Source organism: Penicillium roqueforti, assembly GCF_015533775.1.
Source record: "Penicillium roqueforti strain LCP96 04111 chromosome Unknown scaffold_02, whole genome shotgun sequence".
NCBI classification, from domain to species: Eukaryota; Fungi; Ascomycota; class Eurotiomycetes; order Eurotiales; family Aspergillaceae; genus Penicillium; species Penicillium roqueforti.
In genome coordinates this window covers 1674718-1697173 of record NW_024067566.1, presented here as the reverse complement: position 1 = coordinate 1697173, position 22456 = coordinate 1674718, and the positions used below count along the sequence as shown (strand labels likewise).

At 49.1% G+C, this 22456-nt stretch overlaps 9 protein-coding genes across 9 annotated transcripts; 3 read left to right on the top strand and 6 right to left on the bottom strand.

Moving 5' to 3' along the window:
* Positions 1 to 3258: 3258 nt before the first annotated feature.
* Positions 3259 to 4319, bottom strand: LCP9604111_2114 (uncharacterized protein; the record flags this gene model as incomplete). The annotated part of the gene is made up of 2 exons (XM_039069556.1): positions 3259 to 3853; positions 3907 to 4319. The coding sequence occupies 2 exons, from the start codon at positions 4317 to 4319 to the stop codon at positions 3259 to 3261; spliced, it is 1008 nt and encodes a 335-aa protein (XP_038932241.1).
* Positions 4320 to 4770: 451 nt separating this feature from the next.
* On the bottom strand, positions 4771 to 5929 carry LCP9604111_2113 (Gfo/Idh/MocA family protein; the record flags this gene model as incomplete). The annotated part of the gene is made up of 2 exons (XM_039069555.1): positions 4771 to 5831; positions 5893 to 5929. The coding sequence occupies 2 exons, from the start codon at positions 5927 to 5929 to the stop codon at positions 4771 to 4773; spliced, it is 1098 nt and encodes a 365-aa protein (XP_038932240.1).
* Positions 5930 to 6268: 339 nt separating this feature from the next.
* Positions 6269 to 6919, bottom strand: LCP9604111_2112 (uncharacterized protein; the record flags this gene model as incomplete). Its single annotated transcript, XM_039069554.1, has 1 exon — positions 6269 to 6919. One exon carries the CDS (start codon positions 6917 to 6919, stop codon positions 6269 to 6271), a length of 651 nt encoding a protein of 216 aa, XP_038932239.1.
* Positions 6920 to 9985: 3066 nt separating this feature from the next.
* On the bottom strand, positions 9986 to 14078 carry LCP9604111_2111 (uncharacterized protein; the record flags this gene model as incomplete). Its single annotated transcript, XM_039069553.1, has 4 exons — positions 9986 to 13122; positions 13187 to 13395; positions 13451 to 13569; positions 13623 to 14078. The coding sequence occupies 4 exons, from the start codon at positions 14076 to 14078 to the stop codon at positions 9986 to 9988; spliced, it is 3921 nt and encodes a 1306-aa protein (XP_038932238.1).
* A 1357-nt stretch (positions 14079 to 15435) lies between these two features.
* Positions 15436 to 16398, top strand: LCP9604111_2110 (basic secretory family protein; the record flags this gene model as incomplete). Its single annotated transcript, XM_039069552.1, has 1 exon — positions 15436 to 16398. The coding sequence occupies one exon, from the start codon at positions 15436 to 15438 to the stop codon at positions 16396 to 16398; it is 963 nt and encodes a 320-aa protein (XP_038932237.1).
* Positions 16399 to 16884: 486 nt separating this feature from the next.
* Positions 16885 to 18093, bottom strand: LCP9604111_2109 (mitochondrial 54S ribosomal protein mL44; the record flags this gene model as incomplete). Its single annotated transcript, XM_039069550.1, has 1 exon — positions 16885 to 18093. The coding sequence occupies one exon, from the start codon at positions 18091 to 18093 to the stop codon at positions 16885 to 16887; it is 1209 nt and encodes a 402-aa protein (XP_038932236.1).
* A 284-nt stretch (positions 18094 to 18377) lies between these two features.
* On the top strand, positions 18378 to 18763 carry LCP9604111_2108 (uncharacterized protein; the record flags this gene model as incomplete). Its single annotated transcript, XM_039069549.1, has 3 exons — positions 18378 to 18400; positions 18457 to 18639; positions 18706 to 18763. 3 exons carry the CDS (start codon positions 18378 to 18380, stop codon positions 18761 to 18763), a joined length of 264 nt encoding a protein of 87 aa, XP_038932235.1.
* A 149-nt stretch (positions 18764 to 18912) lies between these two features.
* Positions 18913 to 20191, bottom strand: LCP9604111_2107 (ribokinase family protein; the record flags this gene model as incomplete). Its single annotated transcript, XM_039069548.1, has 3 exons — positions 18913 to 19751; positions 19811 to 20071; positions 20131 to 20191. 3 exons carry the CDS (start codon positions 20189 to 20191, stop codon positions 18913 to 18915), a joined length of 1161 nt encoding a protein of 386 aa, XP_038932234.1.
* Positions 20192 to 20593: 402 nt separating this feature from the next.
* Positions 20594 to 22420, top strand: capA (adenylate cyclase-binding protein; the record flags this gene model as incomplete). The annotated part of the gene is made up of 4 exons (XM_039069547.1): positions 20594 to 20640; positions 20771 to 21026; positions 21087 to 21388; positions 21445 to 22420. 4 exons carry the CDS (start codon positions 20594 to 20596, stop codon positions 22418 to 22420), a joined length of 1581 nt encoding a protein of 526 aa, XP_038932233.1.
* Between the last annotated feature and the right edge of the window lie 36 nt (positions 22421 to 22456).

The following is a 22456-nucleotide window of genomic DNA, read 5'->3' as shown; positions in this document are numbered from 1 at the left end:
GAGTGCCTAGCGTCAGTCACCCCGCATCCGACCCGAGTTGCTGGGGGAGATCGGAAGATGACCCCCGAGCCGACCCTTGAGGCAGGGGCTATATTGAGCTCTACTTCACTCGTGCATATGGTGACATAGAATATAGAGAAGAAAAGTTAGCATGGCCCCTGCGCTAAGGATAACTCAATCAAAGAGAAGCACATATTTGTTTTCCTTCGAAGTCGTCTACATTTGAGGTCGGACAGTGTGGGTCATTTAGTTACAATGTGATTGGTCACTGCCCGGCGGGAAGTATATTAGTGGACCCGGGGTCTCCACATATCCATGCAACCATGGAATGCCCCAGCTCTCCCACGATGTTTGTTTTCGGTTTATATACATCCTACCACTAGCCAGAATTGGAGTTGGAATACGATCCATCTGGCTGTTGGCTTCGTGCTTTTCATGCCATGGACCATGAATGGCTGATTTGTATCCGTAAACTTCGTAGAGTAGATATCATGAAAAAAATGAAGGAAAAATGAATTCTGATTTTTGGAGCAGATCAAGGCATCTCTTCCCAGTCCTGTATGAATTGTTGGATCCACTTCCACATTTTGGGAGAAGCGATAAACATATCTTTCCGAAGTCTGAGTAGATCATTGTGCGTATACTGGGTCTTCCATTCTGACACAAGCGTCAGCTTCTTAGCTATTGTGTTTCTGAAGTCCTTTCGAAAGTAATCCTTTTCATCTCTTTCAATCTTCCAAAGCGGACGATCCACCTGTTGATATTCATTGTGAAGCCGGTTGTAGTGAGGTAAACGCCGCTGCCGTAAGAAATATTGCCCTAGGCCCTGTTCAGGACCATATGCAGACTTCCAGACAGTAGCAAAGAGATTGTAATCGCCAATTGAGTCAAGGACGAGGAGTCTATTCAACCTCCACGAGACTTGTCCCCGTTCCAATGTATTATTACATTCGCTGTATGTGCTTGAAAAAATTACGATGTTTAATGATCGAGTAAAATAGCAGCAAAGACGAAAAGGGGAAACAAAGGAAAAAAGCAAATAAATGTTAGTACTACATATGTCCTACAGTTCATATCTAGAAGATAATCTCTATTTGCCCCGAGGTTACTCGTAATAAACAGTGAAGAAAAGGGTACAGGAGTACAAAAGTACTCGCATTTTCTATCAAATCCCCGAGAGAACTCTCTCAATAATTCATATACGAAAGAATCTCACCCCATCTCAGTCTCTCTCAACCTAAAAATGGAGGGTCCAAAATTGGGCTCTACGAAATACACTTGCAACAGTGTTAGCTCTTTAGGAAATCTAAGTACCATCTATACGGGCTTGATTGTCGATGCGGTTCTCGATTCGGCTATTCTGAAGGGGAAACTCACCGAGTTAGTTGGATTATGGCCAATACTTGGCGGTGATCTAATCAAGGATGTGAGTGAGTTTATCTTACCGCTACTACAGCCTGCTCATATCATTTTATAGACAAAGCCATGGTCCTTCACCTGTGGTTCTACTGTCGATTTCGCTAGCAGGGCTATTGATGAATCACTGGCTACCTATCTTCCAATCCACCACGACCAGTATAGCAATGAGCCAAACATCATGAAAAGCCCGGAAATATCTTCAGTTGATGACAAATTCATATTCAATGTCTCTACTAGCCGCACAAACAATTTCCGGCTTCGTGTTACTCTTCTACGAGATGCTACTTTGCTCTGTTTTGGAATAACGCACCATATATGTGACGGCAATGATTGTTGGGAAGTGGTTAAAGCATTTTCTGACCTATTGTCTAATAGGCCAATCCCTTTGTTTGCTCTTCCACCTGATGCCGGGAATGTCCGAATGTCTGATCTGATAAAAGTCAAAACTGAGTGCACCGAAACGGAGTCCAATTTCCACTACCAGACACATGCGCAAAATTATGACAGTGGGATATTTAAACTAGCAATGACTGTTTGGCATGTGCTGCTGACTATCCTTGCTATGAAGTTTGGGCTACTTGAGGAGTTCACAACCAAGTTTATCTACATTCCAGGCGCATGGGTCGACGAATTGCGGATGAAATCACAGACTGAGCTGAAAGATTGTTCCTCCGAGATTCAACTTACACGAAATGATGTTATCGCTGCATGGTATCTTAAATCCGTCTATTCCCCTCAACCTTCAGCTATATCGCCCAATCCAGTGGACTACTTTGGGATTATAAACTTTCGCCGCTTTCTTGAACCCCCGAAGGCCGGGACATACTACATTCGTTGTAGTGTTGGCGCTCTTCGGTGTAAATTCTCTACTCAGCAGCTGAAAAAAGAATCGGTTGCCGAGATTGCACGAGATATACGCCTCGCAACACTGCAATATACATCTCCGATATCTGTCCAGCAGAGCCTTCGATTCTCCGAAGATCACACATCCAAGACTTTCACCTTAGCGCTACGTGGCACTGTAAATCTAGGCTTTGCTGTGGTATCCCACTGGACAACATTCGATTATACGGGCCTTGATTTCTCCGGTGCTAGTCTTCATGGGCAAAGAGCGTCAGTCATATTTGTCAGCCCTATGATTGTAAACACATGGAACATCACAATAGCGCCTGTGGCTGTCGTGACGAAGAATGGGTCTGGGTGCTACTGGATTCGGGCTACGAATACATCAACTGGCTGGGAACGGTTCAGCGAATCCAACAGCATGGAAAGTCTATTTCCTACACGGTGATTGGAGCTCTCGGTTTATGGTTGCAAATTAAATTTCTACTCGTATGTTCTTTCATGGTCCAAAATGTTTCAGATGAGAAAATTGCATTTGTGTAACTCGAGGCAAACAGATCAACCGTGTCGTTGCCTCCGCTCTCTCTTCTATGCTTCATTTCTATCCGTAACAGTTTCTAGAATTATGTATCATTCTCCATACTTCTATTTCTTGCCTAAGGACAGAAGATGAAGATTCATCTATACATGAGTAGCCGGTGAAAGTAAAAATGACAAAAACTCTGTATGGTTTATAGTGAAGAGACACTTGACTCCTATGCGAAATGGAGGATACAGGTCCCACCGACAATACCCGGCCCTTGCCAAGTGACACGACGCGGGTACGAAGCGGGGAATCAGAGTACAGGAGCTGCGCCTAGAAACCAGGTATCTGGTCCTTTGCATCCCTATAGTACTATAATCATTTCTTTCTAGTGTGATATATCTACTTAATTGACCGACTACCAATGTATATGTTCGCAGTATAATTTCAATATAATAGAAACAGACACCTTGTCACCCACGCTGTCTGCCTTCATAACAAGAAGTACAGAAAGCATCGAGATATGCGAGGGAACCATCAGCCTGGTCCATCCGCACACTTTCCACCGTACCTTTAATGTCAAATAAGAATCCATAATGGTAAAAAAGCCCGGCCATTCTCGCAACGCGGGTCAAACGCAAATCAGCATCGGAGAAATCATTAGCTTCTTCTCGAAAGGTTTTCCAGAAGAGGTTCTCGAACTTGCGGTGGTTATCATAGTAGTGCCACCCCGTTGAACCCATCAGGCCCAAAATATTATCAAGCCCGTAAAGCGCGAAACCGAACGGTAGAATTCTAGATTCCGCCCAATCGACAATCCCTGTCATATTTCCAGTTTCTGGATCGATAAGGAGGTTCATCATGTTAAGATCCTGGTGGCTGAGAACAAATGGGAGCGCTCCTGAGAAGAGTAACGGGAGCTCCTTACGAACCATATCTAAGTTCGGTGCAAAGCGGGACGGCAGGTCTTGAGCAAGAAGGTCAAAATTAGACTGAAACTCCTTAAGTAAGATAGCGGTGTCATCTGAGTATGGTCGTCGATCGTTGTTCCACGACTGTGCAAAGAACCTATTCGATAATGTCAGCTTTTGTCAACGAGGCCACAAATTTCCTAGACATACCTAGCAAGGTCTTTGATGGTATTACTTTGTCGGGACATGTCGCCTGGTGGAATGCGCGCTATGATATGAGTGATTCCAGACAGGTTCTCCATCTCGTAGATATGGAGTGGCTGTAAATTGCCGAAGGTCCCGAGATACTTGCAGCTGGCAATGAACTCGGGATGGACTGCCTTGGCAAGACTGATATTACCAATATCAATCGTAGAGTCCTCGCATCGAAACTGGAAGATCCTGGACTTGTCGGGTCCCGCTGTCACTGTATAACTGCACACTCCTTGCATCTGTAAAGGAGTAGAGACACCACCAGCACGAGCGATGGCGAAGTCATCGCATTGCTGTCTCGTTGTAGTGGTACTCGAGCTAAAGAAAGCATTGATTGCGCTCTCAAGGCCGTAAACAACATATTTCGTCATATTGGTGAAGGAGGTTAGGAGGGTCAACGGAACTAGCAGATAATGTACGAAAGAAAAATGAGAACCTTCTAACAATGAGAGCAGATTGTTGGAAGGGCCTCGCTTCGCTCACCGCCATTTGAATATTTTCGAGGAAGAACGCTCAATCGCCCCAAAACGCCCTATCATTTTACGTACAGCGCAGTGGCATATGGAATATCATCAATTGTACGGAGTAGATTACCACCAGACTTCCGGGTTGCATAGGATCCACCTGGGTGGACGACTGCCGGGATCCACTCAAGGTTAACCTTAGAGCGGGGCAGTTTCATACGTAAATCTTTACCAGTGTGCCTTTCATATTACTGCTGCTGCCATCCATATAGATCTACAATTACAGATTGCTTTTAGATGTATTTTCCGGTGATATTTTTTGATACCCTTAGAACAAAGATACATATCTAGAGCCCCATCACTCTCCAGGATAGACTGTGTTACCCTGTCGTCGTATCTCGTCCATGATCTCCATCATATAAATTGTCTCCGCCCACGGCATAGTCCTGCTCTCTTTCCGGCCTTCGAGGATATCAAGTGCCGTATGTTCAGCCTCATAGACAAAGCCACGCCCCAGGGGCGGAAAGTCGTATTTCTTCCCTTGACACTGTTCCCTCGGGAAAAGCGCATGGTCGGGATTCCCTTGAGGCCTCTTCCACACAGTAAAGGATTCCGGCGCAGATGGCATCCTACCCTCGACCTCGACGTACCCATTGGTCCCGTGTATAACCGCAAAGACTTGACCGGGACTTCCGGGGGCTTTGGTGGTTGAAGTAACGATACCCTGCCTTCCAGTCGAGGGATACTGCAAGATGGCACTGGTTGTCTCTTCAATTCCTGCTTCATGGCTCTGCGCGGCCACAATCCGCGGCTTCTCTGACTGATCAGACCCATTTCCAGTCAGTGCCATTCTCGTCCAAGTAAGCGAATACACTCCGATATCTAGCAATGACCCCGCTCCCAAATTCAGGTCGCGATATCGGGATGTGGACGGACGTGTGGCAACATCAATACCCAACGCAAAATCCGCGAACACCCGGAACACATCACCAATGATCTTCTCTTCATGGAGCAAGCGCCGAAGTTCGGTGAAAAGCGGTCGGTGTCGGAGCCACATTGCTTCTGCCACATATACATTCTTCTCACGAGCGGCATTGAATACCTCCTGCGATTGTTTGGCATTCAGTGTGAAAGCTTTTTCGCACAGGATATTCTTCCCTGCGGAAATCGCCGCCATGCAATCCCGATAATGAACCCCATGTGGGGTTCCTATATAAACAATATCAACGTCTGCATCGCGATAGACCTCTTCATAAGAGCTATAGACGCTTGGGCTTTGTTTCGGGCAGTGTTTTTTCGCAAATGCTTGGCCTTTTTCAAGATTGGAACTGCCAATTGCTTGGACAACATGCTCAACTTTCTTTTCTGGCCAGTCGAAAACCAGATCCTCCACAAACCACGATGAGATCAGGCCGGTAGCTTATGGAAAACGTTAGCTTACCACGACACTTAGAGCCATTGGGAATAAATACAGACATACCAATGATACCCCAACGAACCTTGGGTAGGTCAGACATGATGTTTATATCTACCGCGGAAGATTGCAAGAAAGGATGTATATTGTGTTGTGTTATGACTCTTTCAAGCTGGAAACTGGAATTGATTATATAGTATGGGGTTCGTCACCTGATCGTCACCCCTCATTTTACCCGGAATACATATTCCGTTAAATCCGGTAATCCGACGAACCTCCATGTCTCTACTCCGTAATATTGTGCCTCAAGCCTATATATACAGTTCAGACTTCAGACCAGGAAGTAATTGAAATTTATTTTTGGTCTATTTAATACCACTGAGCGGCTCTTGGATCGCGAAATATAGAGAAGAGAAAGGGATGGTGCAGCGAAGCAGTAAACTTACTCATACCAGCTACTAGAGACAGCAAACGATATCTCCTCGCCAGGGAAACAAGGCTCAACCTCAAGCTTAATGGAAAAAGCTCCCTGAAGAATCACCTCGGGTGGTGCATCAAGCATCCACCTCCAGAGATCCTCCAGACCCTCTTGATCACGCTTCTTCGCCTTGGGGTTAACGGCATAGAGCTTATACATATCAAGGCTGTGAGGTTTTCGAACGCACATTACACGGACTGGTGAGGGTGGAATGTCTAAAGCACGCGAGATATTTCCCTGCATTTCAAAACTGTTAGCGAACTGTCTCCACTGTGGCCGCCACATCTCAAATGCATCTGTCCAGTCTGGATCGATACCGCTATCTGCAAGAAGAGCACACATACTCCAGACCAAGTGCGAGGCGCTGCTATACTTCTCGAGGTAACCGACGAGGCCGGGTAGAACCCCGTTTTCTCGGTGCAGCTGGAAACGGAACTGGTTAAGACTTGTTCTAGGTGTAGGGTCCGGGAATAAACAAAGGAGATTTCCTGGGGAAGAGCCGGTACGATTCAATCGACGGATGATCTCTTCCTCGGGTTTGAAGGCTTCCGCTACCTCGAGTGGGAATCTTTGAGGCGGCTGCTTTGGAGTTTTGACGCATTTCCAAAATTTCATGATGTAAGCTGGTATTTCACTGTTTGGTTAGAGAATAATTATCGAGTTGGGTACTCGAAAATAATGCTGATGAGATACCAACTTCGAGGCAAAGAGGGCGATTTATAGTCCGGATAGACTATTCACTCTGGCTCTTTGCATACCAATACTGTATTTGATTTCAAAGACCTCTTTGTTATCTTTGTGTCTATCAGAAATTGAATTCCGATTAGCAGATCACAATACCCTTGTAGAGGAGACTGTTGCCTGCTTCTTTGTTTGTAACGCAGAAGTTGTGAAAATGGGCACGCAAAGAAGCTTTGTATCTCCTACCAGCCTTGTTTATATGCTGGTGGGCTGTAGAAACAGAGAATACTGGTTCTGCTCTGACAGGGACTAGGACTGTAGGGATCCTCGGGTTTTCGATGCTCTTTCTACTTTAACCGACTCAAAGTATAAATACAGAAGGAGGAAACATCCGGCGAGAAGGTGGAAGGTATACATTAGGCATATAACTGACCCTGGGGAAGGTGCGATTGGACCTCTATGTCAAGGCAGGTACTGTCCAAACTAGGAACGCTGCGACTGAATTTTCAGACAGGGGCTGGGCCTATGATAAGAATCAAAGTCTCCAGGGCTGAGAAGGTGAGACCAAGACGGTAAAAATGACCGTAAAGAAATTATACCATCTCAAACCTGCTGTTATTGTCCATGCTATAGGGAGTACGGAGTAATAGAACTGTCATTACCCGGGCTTTGGGGATCTGCAATGGCCGACAGCGTGTTTGCCTAACCAACCAAGCTACCATAGCGCTGTAGTCCTTCAGAAAATAATCAGAAACACCCTAACGCATGCAATCTGCATCTTTGCCTAAGTCCGTATATTTGAGAGAATCCCATGTGGGGCTGCCGTGTAGCCGCCCTGGAGGGCTAATGATGTATATGCTGTATAGGGCGAGGGCATTCCGATAAACTCAACCTACAGTATATAGCTTATCATTCTTAACCAATCACAATCAATTTCTAGCCGCCGTAGGAAGCGGATACGAGTATACGGGGAGAGAAGGATTTACGATACCCCGAAGGGCATAGACCCCCAGTCGCAGGTGAACACCACCCAGTTCGAGATGGTCAGACATCTACCCCTCAACCTAATCTCTAATCGCCCATCTATCACTTGACATATGTCCAATAATTGCTAGTCCTTGATACTGGGGTGTTGCGCCTGGTACACCCAGTTACCCCTATTCCTCGTCACCAACACCTCCCTCATATAATTTTCACCCAACGGACTGCAAGCGAGAATGGCTGATCGTCGCATCTTGTGTGCCCCAGGAGATTTCATCTTGCGATTACCAACCTCATATTTTGCACTTGGTCCTTCCTTTACGTCCTCTGCCTCTACTACTATCATTACGCCAGCCATCGAGATCCCACCTCTTATTTTTTCGACCCCTCTCGTGCCTACGAGCGGCGATATTCGTCCATCAGAATCGAGGAGGCAGAGGAGTTTCAAAGAGATACTGGTAGCATCAATAAACCAATAAGACCGCACAACTGGACCCCTACTATATGTCTTGGAATAGCAACTGTCGCTCTCGTAGAGAGCAATATACGGGCTTAACAGTGGCCTCTCTCCTGGCCGGTCTTAGCAAAACAGAGAGGAAGAGCATTTATCTGAACATTCTCATCGGTAACACAGATCCGTCAAAACATCCGATTTACTCAGAGAAGTGGCTTAGCACGTTGCCAGACCGCTTGCTGACGTACAAAGAAGATGATCCAGATTTTGAGCGTATAAAAGACTGGGAGGAAGGTGGATGGTATCGAAACAAAACGATTTACGACTATACTCATTTGTTGAAAGACTGTTACGACACTGGCGCTGATTACGTGGCGATGATTGAAGATGATACTCTGGCGGTGAAGGGCTGGCTCGTCCGCTTTACAGGCTCTCGAAGTTGTGGAAGAACGGAACATGAATAAGAAATGGATATATATGCGACTCTTTTATGTCGATGAGCTTCTTGGATGGAATTCAGAAGAGTGGCCGGCATACCTGGCCTGGTCGTTCATGGTCTGGGCTCTGCTTACGGGCACGATGGTTGCCTCCAAAACAGTATTCAGGACCAAACTGAAGACTATTCCAACCAACGCTATTTTGATCACATCCTGCATTTTCATCCCCGCTGCCATTGCGCTCCATTTTATGGCGGGAAGACAGACAATGTGGCCCATAACCCGTGGCGTCCATGAAATGAACAAATATGGGTGCTGCTCGCAGGGCCTCGTCTTTCCTCGTTCCATCATACCTGAGTTCCTTGAGCAGACGGACCTGACGACCGATTGGCTGGTAGACATGATGGTGGAGAAGATAGCGGATCGTGAGGGCTGGACGCGCTGGGCAGTGATCCCGTCCTTACTGCAGCATATTGGAGCTACCAGTTCCAAAGGATATGGGTTCGATGACTCGGCGAAAACTCTTTGGAATTTTAGATTCGAGGAATATCCCTATTAGTCACTGTTCTGGACCGCAGAAATATTTTCTTACCTTTTGTAGTTACATAGCGTTGATTCAACAATCCACTCGCCAGACCAAGACGCATCCCAAAACAGATATGCCCAAAGACAAAGTCGGGGAAGAAGTCAAAAGCTAGCTAGGGGTATTGTATGATGGCGTGGAAAAGCCAAACCACTGGAACTATACCACCTACAGCTGATGAAGCAAAGCGTGTACCAAATCCGACTTGCACAACGCACGCCAATGTCAGTGTGCAGATGAGGTCACATGCCTCATTTTTCCTTTTCTCTTGTATAGTTTCAGGTGGCTAGTTCCTCTCTTCTCTTCCCTGTATATCTCATTACTTCATGATCCCATTCACTCATGGATCCCCTCTTAAAATCCAATTTCTAACTGCCCAGGGCTGAGCTTCGCTCCTGTTAGGACAATCCCCTGAGGGGTTTCCTAGTACGATATGGATACGAGTGAAGAATGTGAGATGTGCCTGATATGGGTATGATGATATTCAGACTAATCGCTGGTCCTCCTAAGAGGATCCTGAGCTGATGGGGAAAAAAAAAGAACAATTACTGGGTTCGCCGGGCCATGAAGTATGTCAAAAGATTAAGGGATCCTTCACGAGGAGGTTGAGTGACTTTTTGCACTCGCTCGGGCCCGAATGTAATGTTCAAGAATGTGCAGAGCTCAGTGGCATTCTTTCTGACCCCAGGGCGCGGGTGCCCGAGCTGTTGCATCACCACAGCTCCAATGCGAGCCAGAAGCTCGTCGTCGATATCGATACCGGGACGCGATAGCGACTGTTGAATAGTACTGAGGCCCATGATGGTGGAACGGTATGTCTCATCATTCTCTGCATCTGCTCCAAGATCTAGTCCCTGCAGAACACCGACAATTGCCGTCTGGGGCAAAGTTAAAAACACCAGTTTGTCTACAACTTCTTCTAAGCAAGTGACAAAGTGGGAAGTGGACTCGTAGTGGCAGCGGGCCCTGATAATAGCTGCCATAGCACGAGTGTCATAGGGGTGGAAATGTTCGCGGGTTCGTAGGAGCATGGAACGAATAGTGGCCAAAACCTGAGTTTTTACGTCATGATCCTTGCGGTTGGAAGGCGTCGCTTCCAGTTCCACAAATAGAGCCTCCAGCAACGTATTGTAGTCCTGGCTTTGGGAAACAATCTCATCGCCGTGGTATTGGATAAGTCCCTGTAGTTTCCTATATCCCGAGGGCTCCATGGTTCTCGACACAATACGTGCCAGGCCTTTATGGATCATTTCTTGGGCATTAGCCGGGTCCTTCGAACGCGGGCTAGGGCTGCGGTGACGATCTACCCATTTTCGAGTGCGTCGTGTGGAATCTTCAGACATTGATGATTGGGACAACGTCGACTGGGAGAGTGATGGTGGTATCGACTCAAATGACCTCTGTCTCGCTTCTGGCGAACGCGGTGTAGCTTCGTTTGCCGTCACTTCTTCGAGGACACTCGGCTTAGCTGGAGACCGCGGGACAGCGGGCAAGTCTACAGTCTTGGCCAGGTGTGGAGTCGCATTCTCATTGTTGCCACCGGCCTCGTTCGTTCCTGCATGATGCTCTTGGGGAAGCACGGCCTCAATATCCATGATATTAGAGGCCAGTGGCTGGGCACGGCCCCTCGTAGGTGACGGGCTTGGTTGAAGTGGCGCCCGGCGGGTTGGAGAGGGAGTTCGAGCTTCTAAGTTCATAACAGATTCCTGCGTAGGAGCCAAATTAGGTGTGGGTTTCCTAGCGGAAGCGACCACCGATGCTGAGATATTTTCAGAGACAAGTTGAGCTTCTGCTCCGCCATGTTCGGATTGATCAGCGCGACTGGGGGAGGACTTTGAGGGGGTAAAATTGCCCACCGAGGCAGAGTACCCAGGAGTCTCATTTTTGTCCGCGATGGGCGTTGTAGGATCTTCGTAAATCACCATTGATTCATGCAGGGGTTTGACGGCAGATACGGGACCAGAACCAAAATCCAGATCTGAATGCTGAGCCGGAGACACGGGCACAGGAGACCCTGCAAGATCTGGTTCCGGGATATAAGGTGAAGGTGCGGCAATAACAGGTTCCTCCAGTGTCATTGGTTCTGGTTCTTCAACAGGAACCGAGTCGGCGTGAGGACCATGCGGTGCTGAGTACAGAAGAGGCTGTGGTGCATCAAGCGGAGGACTTTCCAATAGGATAGATGCAGGGGAATGTTTGTCCTCGGGTGCACTGGGGTAAATTCCATTACGGGGTGTTCTTGCAGATGGCTGATTGGCCAGACTTTCATTCGAGTCACTGCGAGCACGACTCGCGGCCATGAGATCGCTGTGCGACTTGGACTTGGACAAATCGAGTCTCTTCGGCCTGCCATTAGTTGTAGCAGCTTGTGCCGATTCATTTGGCCGAGTGCGAGGCGCGTTTAGAGGGGCCCTTGACGTAGGTGTTGACGGTTTGGACCTCATAGCCCTGGGGGAAGTTGTCGCTTGTCGGGTAGATTGGTTACTAGACTGGGCTCGTGACTCGGGGCGACGAGCGTAGGGGTCTGCGGTTGCAGGTCGACTAATCTCTGCCCGCCGAGGCTTCACGGCAGGCCTCATAGGCGCGGAAGATAGAGATGAGAGAGGGGCCCCAGTAGGCACACTCCGAGTAGACCTGAAGGTAGGAGCAGGTGGCTTCGCCTCGGCAAAGGTTGGCTGAGCCAACTCGGGTTGAGAAGGAGTCTGTGCCTTCTTCCGAGCAGCAATAGCTTCTTTTAAAGCGGCGCGACTCTTAGCGGGGCTCTTTGTAGGTAATGCAGGTGCACCTCTTGAAGATGGGTTGGGGTTCGATGAATCTTTCTCCAGCAAGTTCCGCGACTTGGGGTCGAGTGTGTCTGCTATCACATTGGCTCGCTCCGGCCACACACCGTAGAACGTCCAGAATGTGGCCCGTGTTGCTTCGCGCACACCGGGGTTCGCATCTCCCAGTCCTTTTGTGATCGACTTCTCGATAAGATCAAGGCCACCATTATGTTCAACTGAGCTTTTATGATGAGCCTGGCGGATGATCAAAGCTTTTAGCCACCCTGTGGCGAACAAACGCACTCCAACATTTTTATCCTGGGTTGCGGAACAGACATGCTGCAGGAGGCGAACGCTAAATGAAACATTTTTAATGACGACTTCAACAGTGACATTTCCGTTTTGAGCAGCAATCTTTTTCAACGCCGAGCAGAGCTTCAACAGGTTTTGCATGATAATCTCAACCATTGGGTCAATTCTAGGGCCACATGTTCGGGCAATATCTTGGATCAAAAGACTGCCGTTGCTAGACATTGTGGTTCTTAGGGAGTTGACAACCTTTAGGATACCGTCAAGGAGTGTCTTTACTGCACTGATATAGGTCTGCGAGAAGTCGTGCGGCGCGTTGCCTCGAGTGAGTCTGCGGAAAAGAATCACATTCTTCTCGCGCTTTGACCAATTGTCCTCGGATTCTTTGCCTTCGAACCAGGGCAACATATCGCGCACAAGATCATCGACATCCCTCGCTGAGGCAACATCAAACGGTTCTAGACCATCATCGCCTGGCAACGGTTCCTGAGGTGCTGGTGTCGGAGCCGGCGTGCGGGGTCTGTTAACAATTGGTGGCTCTGTAGATGCGGAGGCTGCCGGTCGCTCACGATGAGCTCTAGAAGCTGGGCGGCTTTTCACAGGCTCCATCTCTGCAGGCATGTTAGTACAACCAGTGCAAATCTCCAAGGGTACAAATATAATCAGAATACTAACCATCATCAGTCTGTTCCATAGTATGTGAACGTGACGACATCACCGAAATCGAGCGTTCAGCCCGAGATATTGGACGCGTAGAGGATGCAGTCTCGGGTTCAACAGATCCTAAGCCAATACCTGAGAGGATAGCATTCGCGATTGATTTCCTCACACCGCGTGTCGCCATTTGTTTTTGTAGGTCAGACTTCGCTCTTGCGGGGCCGTTTCTGAGTTCGGTTAGGGGCATTCGTGAATAATGATTAGAGTGATAACTTCACTCACCGGAACAGATCAATCACGACCAACTTGGCCGTATCTCGAACGGCGCTATCGGCGTCCTCTAAACACGAAACCAGGGAAGGAACATATTGACGGAACAACAAACCATGGTTCTTCGTCATCTGTAGATCGGAATTAGTACCTGAGACAGACCTTGCAGGGTGCATAAGCCTACATTTGCCAACCAAAGCATGCTCATTTCTTTCGCCCGATGATTTTTTCCAACCAGGGCACCTTCCAGAACATGATATTCGACTTCGTCACCCGCAAATGGCCACAATTCGGTAAATATTGACGCAGCCTGGGCTCTTATACGTTCTTTCGGGTCATTGAGACGCTCTAGAAGAATGGGATACAAGCTCTCGGCCTGGTGAACAATCCATTGCTGCTGGTCTTGGATTGCAAGGCGCTTCAGGAGGTGACCGAGTGTGGAGAACCCCGCCCCGAGAACAGAATAATGTTGGGAGCCGATCGCGAGGCGTAGTGTTTCGAAAATGGCGCGAATCGCCCCCTCTGGAACATTTTTCTGTTTGATATCGGACTTGACACTAGAGAGGTAGGCGATCTTTGAATCAACGGACAGGTTGGGGTTCTTGAAGGCCGCTAGTAGTTCTGCTGCCTTCGCCTCCATTGTAAACACCGAGATATCGATCTCAACTCGCGGCAGGCACCGAAGGGAATAGACGGAAGAATGCGGGTGTATGCAATGGACGATCCAGGAGAATCAAAATGCGATAAGGTCAATAGCGGATAGGAGAACAGACTCGGATTTCGATTTGTCACTAGCGATGACGAAAGTTAGCAGCAGATTCTACCAGTAGAAGAGAGCAATGGCTATAAGAAGCAGGGCAATTGCGATTGCGAAAGGATAGCGTGGACGTGTGTACAGAGTGAGGGTATCAGATGGTTATAGGATGGGAATCGGGATCTGTCGCAAAAGGGTGTGGGATGTCGGGAAGGGAGGAATGGCGAAGAGGACCATGAAGGGTTCAAAACAGAGCAGGGAGGATAATAACATACAGGATCCGATGAGATAGAAGACGAATATGAGGAAGAGCGCAAAGTTGACCTCGATATGGTGGGATGTTGAAAAGTGGACAAAGTGAAAACAAGGGGCGATAAGCGCGTGACGATAAGCGCGAGGGATGTAGATGATATTAAAGGGGTGGCCCTTGAGTCCTTCAACTTTTATTGGGGGTTGTTACTTCCTCAGAAGTACCTGCCTAGGTTTATACCTGTCTAATTCTATCCAGCCGCCATTACATGGTGAGGTGTGCCCGAAGGTTCTATTAAGAGCCCAACACTGGTTTGTTTATTAACTTAGGATCACTCGTCGCAATAGGCAACCAATAGCGTCATGTTTACAACATCTCTATGTCAAATGCTCACCAGTAAACCGATTATTTGCTCAGTAAAAGATCTTGAATCACCAATTTGCCTATTTTCTGAAAAAAAGGCATAAAAATGGTAATTCAAGCCATAGTAAACAACTACAAGCTTCTCACTGCATTGTCTAACACGATAAAGATCAATATGAGGCTCAACTGACACGCGATCGATTGAATCTTACTCCATACACCTCTTTCATTCCAATCAATGTGAATCAAAGCTCCTAGCACCCCACGAGATCGCCAAAGTGGAGCATGGCGGCCTCTTGAGAATCACCAGCGCCGACAAGGTGTGTATTTGAGAGTGCTAGCCTAAAGTATTTAGGTTTATCTCTGTACGTTATATATGTAGGTAAGCGCCTTCAAAGGTTTAGCTGGCTTATACATACGATTATCAGATATCGATGTGCATATAGGTATATGAACTCATGGATCCTGCCTTAGGCCCTAGACCTGGGCGGGTCTAGTCATTATAACGTTGAATCCCCCCGCCCTCAACCTAAACTTCCATAGTTACACCTCAGACAAATATAAAAAGTCGAAGATCTTTAACACGAAATATCTGCCCAGTTGATCGCTGTCAATCAAAGCAAATACATCATGACGAGCTCCGCCCACGCACCTCATGCCTCCGCAATCCCCAAGGGCAACACCCAAGAGCAAGAGCCACAGACCTCGAGCAGCAAAGGAGAAAAGCAGACAAAATTAACAACCAACCTCACCTTACCAGTCCCCCAACCGAAGCTCCGTCTTCACGTGGAGGACCTACGCCATCCCGCCTCAAGCGCCTTCCTCGCCTTCATCCCAGACCTCGCATCAACACTCGACAGAGCCCTAGCGAACATCATCAAACACCTATATACTTCACCCCCAAAGTCCGAGAACCCCCACCGGCCCATTTTCACACCCAGCATCCCGCCAACAAGATCCGTAACAGTCTTCCTCCGCGATTACAGTGGCGTAGCCTACACAACAGGCACCGAGCTCGACGATGCGCACAAGGAAATCCACGTCTCGCTCCCGTACATCCAGCACTGTACATCCGGCCCATCTGCGAAAGAAGACCCGCTCCACGAGCTGGTCGGAGTCTTGACCCATGAGCTTGTGCATTGCTACCAGCACACCGCGCCGCCTAGCTCCCTCAAGAATAACGGCGAGGACATCCCCCGTCCGCCGGGCGGACTAATCGAGGGCATAGCTGACTTTGTGCGGCTCAAGGCTGGTCTGGAGCCGCCGCACTGGAAACGGCCTCTATCTGCTGCTGAACGGCCGCCGAAGTGGGACATGGGGTATCAGCATACAGCGTATTTTCTGGCGTGGCTCGAGGATGTTAGGGTTGGGAGGGGCGCTGTGGGGATGTTGAATGATCGGCTTTTGAGAGTTGGGTATGTTGGTGAAGGGGAGGATGCAGACAATCAGGGTATCGGGTTCTGGAAGGGTCTTTTCGGGGTTAGGGTTGGGGAGTTGTGGGAAGAGTATGGGCGTTATCTGGATGATCCTACAGAGGTGTGTGTCGGGAGGAGTAGTGGGAACTGGGAGGATGAGATTCTCAACCCGGAATGATGGGTGGATGTAAAGTCTAGATGAATAGATATGTAGGCATCGGTAGATTCATTTGGTAGTAACTAGAGATATAGAACTAACAGAATCAAAAGACAAGAGAGCTTCCATTAACATTGATTTTTTCATGCATTCAATAGATGTCTGAGAGCAGTTCTATATTTGGATGGCAGGGCCAAAGCGAGGGCCATGACATGCCTAGTTTTTCCGGATGTCTAACTGGAGAAGAGTAGAACAGAGGTTAAAAAAAACAATAAGGGAAATTTAGCAGAAAAAGACACCAGGTGAATCGAAGGGATTGGAATTCCCATAATGTACAGGATCCAGTCATGCAGGAGACAGGATAGATGACTCTTTTTACCGCCGGCTAGCTTCCCATGCGAAAGAATAGCACACCGGAAAAAGAAAAGCGAGATGAGAAAAAAAGGGACATGAAATAATATGTTACCGTGCCTTGAACCAAGGCATCCCATTGCACCAACAAATACCTTAAACAATGACCTCGCCCAGGTCAACGTGGACCGGCTTCCACGGTGCGGCCGATGGCTCCTCCATCGCACTGGGAACGCGCACAGAAAGTGGGCTGTAAAGGTACCAACCCTTGAGGGCGGCAACAGCAGCACGCTCGCGGCCCTCCATCAGACTGGCGCCAGCGCCCTCCCCAAGCTTGTCCTGACCAGAGAAGATACCAACCACAAAGACAGGGTGTCTGCTCTTACGACCAGTCTCACTGATGACCTTGGCAACTGGACGCTCGAAGCTCTCACGAGCGCACAACCGGGTCAAGTCACGGGCTGGTGCCTGGAAGTTGAACAATTCTGAGATGTTGAGGTGTCGTGAAAGGAAGTGTTGCTCGAAGAATCGCTTGGCAGCGGCGCGGCCGGCATGCAGATAGATGGCGCCCATAACAGCTCGGACGAACTCAGCGCTCGCTTGCTCGGTGGTGACACCGGCGGCAGATTGCTTGATCCCCTTGAGCGGGTCACCAAATTCATCATCATAGAAAATCTTAGAAGTGACCGTTTTCCTCCAATTCTTCTGTGCTTCATATGGCCGTGCTGTCGGGTGGTTTGGGCCTGAGGCAAGCTCGGTGCCAGGCTCAAGCCTCTGGAACTGCAACAGACCGGGATCGACCTCACCACCGGGCAACGCGGCCAAGTCAACACCCCATTCTCGTGCCATCGCGGCAAGAGTCTTAGGCCCAGCGTATGCATACATGGCGGCAAAGATCACGGTCAAGGGTAGGCGAGGGTAGGTGCAAAGAAGGTGCTCGGTTGCGTAGTAGGAAAGGAGGTCGTGACCGAGAGTGGCCAGCGAGGCATTGTTGAAATTCGGGTTCGGATCTGCTGATGCATCGACTAGTGTCCGCGCAAGTGTCTCGACGGGTAATCTGGAGGGTAGGTAGAGTCGAGCGTGGAGAGCGGCGAGTTTTGCAGATTGTCGAGCTGCTTCGACTGGGGGAGAAGGATATTGGAGCTGCGAGTGGCGGGTGTGAGAGTCCTTCACAATTTGAGCCAATTGCTCATCCAAAACTGCTGGTTCCTCGAAAATCTGTATGGTCGGATCATCACGGGTTTGGACCGGGGGAGCGGTCGATTGATACCGTTGCCCGTAGATGTGTTGATGCAGACGGTTGGCAGTCCGAGCCCGCGGCGAAAGGACTGAACTGCTCCATCTTTGGAGTTGCAGTCTCTTCATTTGGGCGATTGTGGTATTCCGAGGGCGTAAAAAAGATTATACAATGGACGGGAGGGATAATCGCGACGCAATCAATTGGCATACCATCAACGAGAGAGAAGAGAAATTGTCGCGGCAGTCACGGGATGGCCAAGTCGTGTGAGGCGGCGCTAAGCCTAATATAGACATAGCGCCTTGGCATCAGACCTGCGACCGAGACGGCCCTTTCGGCTTCACCTTCGAGAACTACCAGGCTTACGCTCTCTTAATCTTCTAACAAACCCTTCAATTGCATATTCGTCACAATGGGTGGAGGTGGAAAGATCCCGTATGTGCTCGTGTTTTTCATAACCTCACCAGGAGCTAATGGATTCGATCTGGCAGGTACCCCAAGGAAGTTTGGTCCCCCGCTGGTGGTTGGTATGCCCAGCCAGCTAACTGGAGGGCCAACACTGCGATCATGGGCGTCTTTGTGTTTGGTATCGCTGCTATCGCCTTCAGTATCAGCGCTGATCGGGAACATCGCGACAAGATGCCAGAGCCCGGCCGCTTCTTCCCCAGCCGATAGTCCGTTCCCCGAACCCATGTCACTCGGTATATATCATGCTGACCTTTACCTTTCTTCACTTGTAGCTGGAGCAGGCAAATTCGGGAACACGAGAAACAACAAGCCGCGAAGAACGACTCATAAAGAAGGTCCAGCATACTGGATGGCGGTTGTAGGCGGATTTTCAGCAGGAACCTTTTCTTTTATGTTTTTCTACTATTTGATCACTTGTGTGCTGTACGACAATACAAGAGCGTTTCTCGTTCGGAAATTAGTCGATTGACTAATAGTTCTCAGAGAGACTCTTCAGATGTCCTCGATAATCGCTGCGTGTACAGGCGGACACGTTCCGTGAATTCAGTCCGATTCCACAATTCCTTTCCATTTCCATCAATATCGATCTGTGGCACTCCGATTTGCTCGACCACGAAGCCAGCTGCAACAGTTGCGCAAATGAGCGCCATAGGATAATGCTTGTAATTACCCCAAGACTCAAGGGCTTTCCAAGTTTCGGAGTTTGATAGAACAGAGCCAATGACTTGGAATGGCTCTCGGCCTGCAGTCACCATGCCCTGGGATAGAGCCCCGAGGAAAGAGTTGCCCGCACCGGTGGGGTCGACCACAGGCGTAGCACCTGAAGCACTGGGTTGATGATATGCGGGGAGCCAAATCTTGCCGGACTTTGAGTAGGCGTAGCTACCATCCTTTCCTGCCCTGATAACTAGCATGCCATTTCCATCGGGGCCAATGCCGGATTCTGTAATCCTTTGGACTATTTCCTGGCCTGCTTGGCTCTTTTGGGTCCAACCGGGCTGGCCAAACATCATGCCGAGCTCCATGTGGTTAGGACTCACCACATCCACGACTTTATTTGCGGCGAAGAACTTTTCCTGTTCTTCCGGAGTGCAGAGATCAGGGACTGGCTCCCAGACAAAGATAGGACGCTGGGAAGCATGAGCGACAGACGGTGCTTTCCCTGTCTTTTGCAATTCATCTCTCCGCTGCAGAATATCGTGCACTATGGACATACAACGGGATGCAGAACAGACCATATGGAATGTCTTGGACCACACCTGTGAATCGGACAACATTTCAGGCTCGAGTCTTAGTTTCGGAGTCAAGTATTTGAAGTCTTCCCAGTCAGTTACCGCGTGGGTTTCCTCGGTGGAATATGTATCACCGCAAACTTACCTCGTTTCTCGTCAGGATGATACCCATTCCAGGCTCTCGTTGTTAGCCTGCTGGGGTCTTTTCTAAAAACGCAGGCTGTATTCCATGACTTGATTACATCAAGCGTCTCCGTAGGGAAATCGGAGCCAACATCCACGATCCAGCTCACAGCTCGTGCATACTTCGAGCCTGAGACCAAGCGGGCACCCACGACTGCAAATGATGCTGCACCACCGAGGATATTCTTAACACTGGGTCTTGAGCCGCCGAAATCAATATCATCTGAATAACAATGCACCTGTGAGTCTACATCCCACTTTGAGCGACGAAGTAAACCATACCAATTATGAACATTCCCAAGGTGCAGAACTCGACCTCAACGGGCTTATCTTGGGCCACCATATTTGCAGCTAAGGCCTTCCTCTTTGTATGTATAAATACGACAAAGAAGATGATTGTCAAGAAAGACAAAGAACAGCCGAACATGGGGGGTTTCGACTTATCGCAGGGTGGATCGAACGGTAATTCAATTACCAAATATACCCCCACAACGTCATTTCCCCTGCGGATCCCGCTGTAACGTACCATACCACATCTAGAGCCGTCATCTGCGGGCCTCAGGAGCTCCAACCTTCGTCTTCTTTCCACTCCCTATCATCCCGTGTGTCGATTTTTAGAACTCAAAGGCCTACATTTTACCAAATAGCAGGGGATCTTACTTCTCGACAATCCCTGGATCTCAACCTACTCAAATCACCCCTTTTACCTTTCCGCTTCCTCCGTTGAAGCAACGTGTTGCCTATCATGGCGTCCGGCGGCCATATGCATAATTTCACCACCCTCATCAAGCGGTATGTATCCTTGGTGCGAACAGTGTCTAGCCAATGGCATTTCACTGGTATTTTGCTCTTAGCTCAATTCCCGCTACGCTGTTTGACACCTACGTCCGGCACACTTGACTGACATCGAACTCATCTGCAGGCTCGAGGCAGCGACCTCACGCTTGGAGGATATGGCGATGTCATACGATGACTCTAGCGCGCCAAAGTCTTTGACCGGTTCACCTTCTTCTACGCCCGCTATTCCACAACCCCCTAAGCCGTCCCCTCCTCCGCCCGCTGCCCCTGTGGCCGCCCCCGTCCCGCCGCAGATTGAGGACTTCGATGCGTTGATCAAGGGTGATGTTCAGAAATTTGTCAACCTAGGAGAGAAGATCGGCGGTCTGGTTGCTGAGCAAGTATGTTGAGGAATTGTGCGAACTTAGTCTACCGCGAGTAGTTGCTGACTGGATCTATAGTCCAAAGCTGTCCTTCGGGCCTTCCAAGCTGAACGTACCTATCTTTATGTTGTTACAAAAGCCAAGAAACCCGATACTCAGCCTCCGGAGTTAATGACAGATCTGCACAAAGCATCCGATAGCATTAACAACATTCGCGAATCAAACAGAGCCTCGCCGCTATTCAACCACCTAAGCGCTGTTGCGGAGGGTATTGTTGCGCTCGCTTGGTTCTTCGAAAGCAAGCCTGCGGAGTTTGTCACGGACATGATCGGTGGCATTGAATACTACGGAAATAAGGTTCTGAAGGAGTACAAGGACAAGTGAGCACTCCTGTTAATGACGCTTTGGGGGAATTACCATGTTGACAATTTAACAGGGACCAGGTACACGTCGAATATATCAAAGCCTACTATCAAAACTTCAAGGCTCTTGCGGAGTACCTCAAGAAACACTACCCCAAGGGTCTGACATGGAACAATGAGACGGGCATTGATGCCATGGAAGCTTTGAGGCAGGTCAAGGCCGGACCTGCTGCGGTCAGTGGCGGTGCCCTTCCTCCCCCTCCCCCTCCTCCCCCTGTCCCATCCCTCAACTTCCCCGGTGGCGGCGCTCCTCCCCCACCTCCGCCTCCTGGTATTCCTCCTGCTCCGGCCCCTGCGGCACCAGCAGCAGACATGGGCGCTGTCTTCGACCAACTCAACCAGGGCGAGGGTATCACCTCTAGCCTCCGCAAGGTCGACAAATCGGAGATGACGCACAAGAACCCCAACCTGCGCGCCGGATCCATCGTCCCTGAGGGCAGTTCCGTGCGGGGCAAGTCCCCAGCACCCAGCAAAAAACCGAAGCCCGAAAACATGCGCGCGCGCAAGCCGCCCCGCAGGGAACTCGAGGGCAGCAAGTGGCTCATCGAGAATTTTGATGCCCCTGGCGAGATCATCGAGGTCTCTGCGCAACAGAACCAGTCCATCCTCATCAGTCGCTGCAACAAAACCATCATCAAGGTCTCTAACAAAGCTAACGCTATTGCCATCGACAACTGCGTTGGTCTCTCCCTTATCGTCGACTCTCTCGTCAGCAGTCTTGATATCATCAAGTGCCCCAAGTTCGCTGTGCAGATCGACGGCACGGTCCCCACTTTGCTGATGGATCAGGTTGATGGTGCTACCGTTTACCTTAGCCAAGAGAGTCTCAACACTGAGATCTTTACTAGCAAATGTTCCGCTATTAACATCACCCTTCCGCCGCCGGAGGGCACCGATGAAGATACCAAGGAGTGCCCTCTGCCAGAGCAGTTCAAGAGCTACCTCAAGGACGGCGTGCTGGTGAGCGAGATCGTGGAGCATGCTGGTTAAGCTAGGTTCATTAGTCGAAGAGGACTAGGAAATTTT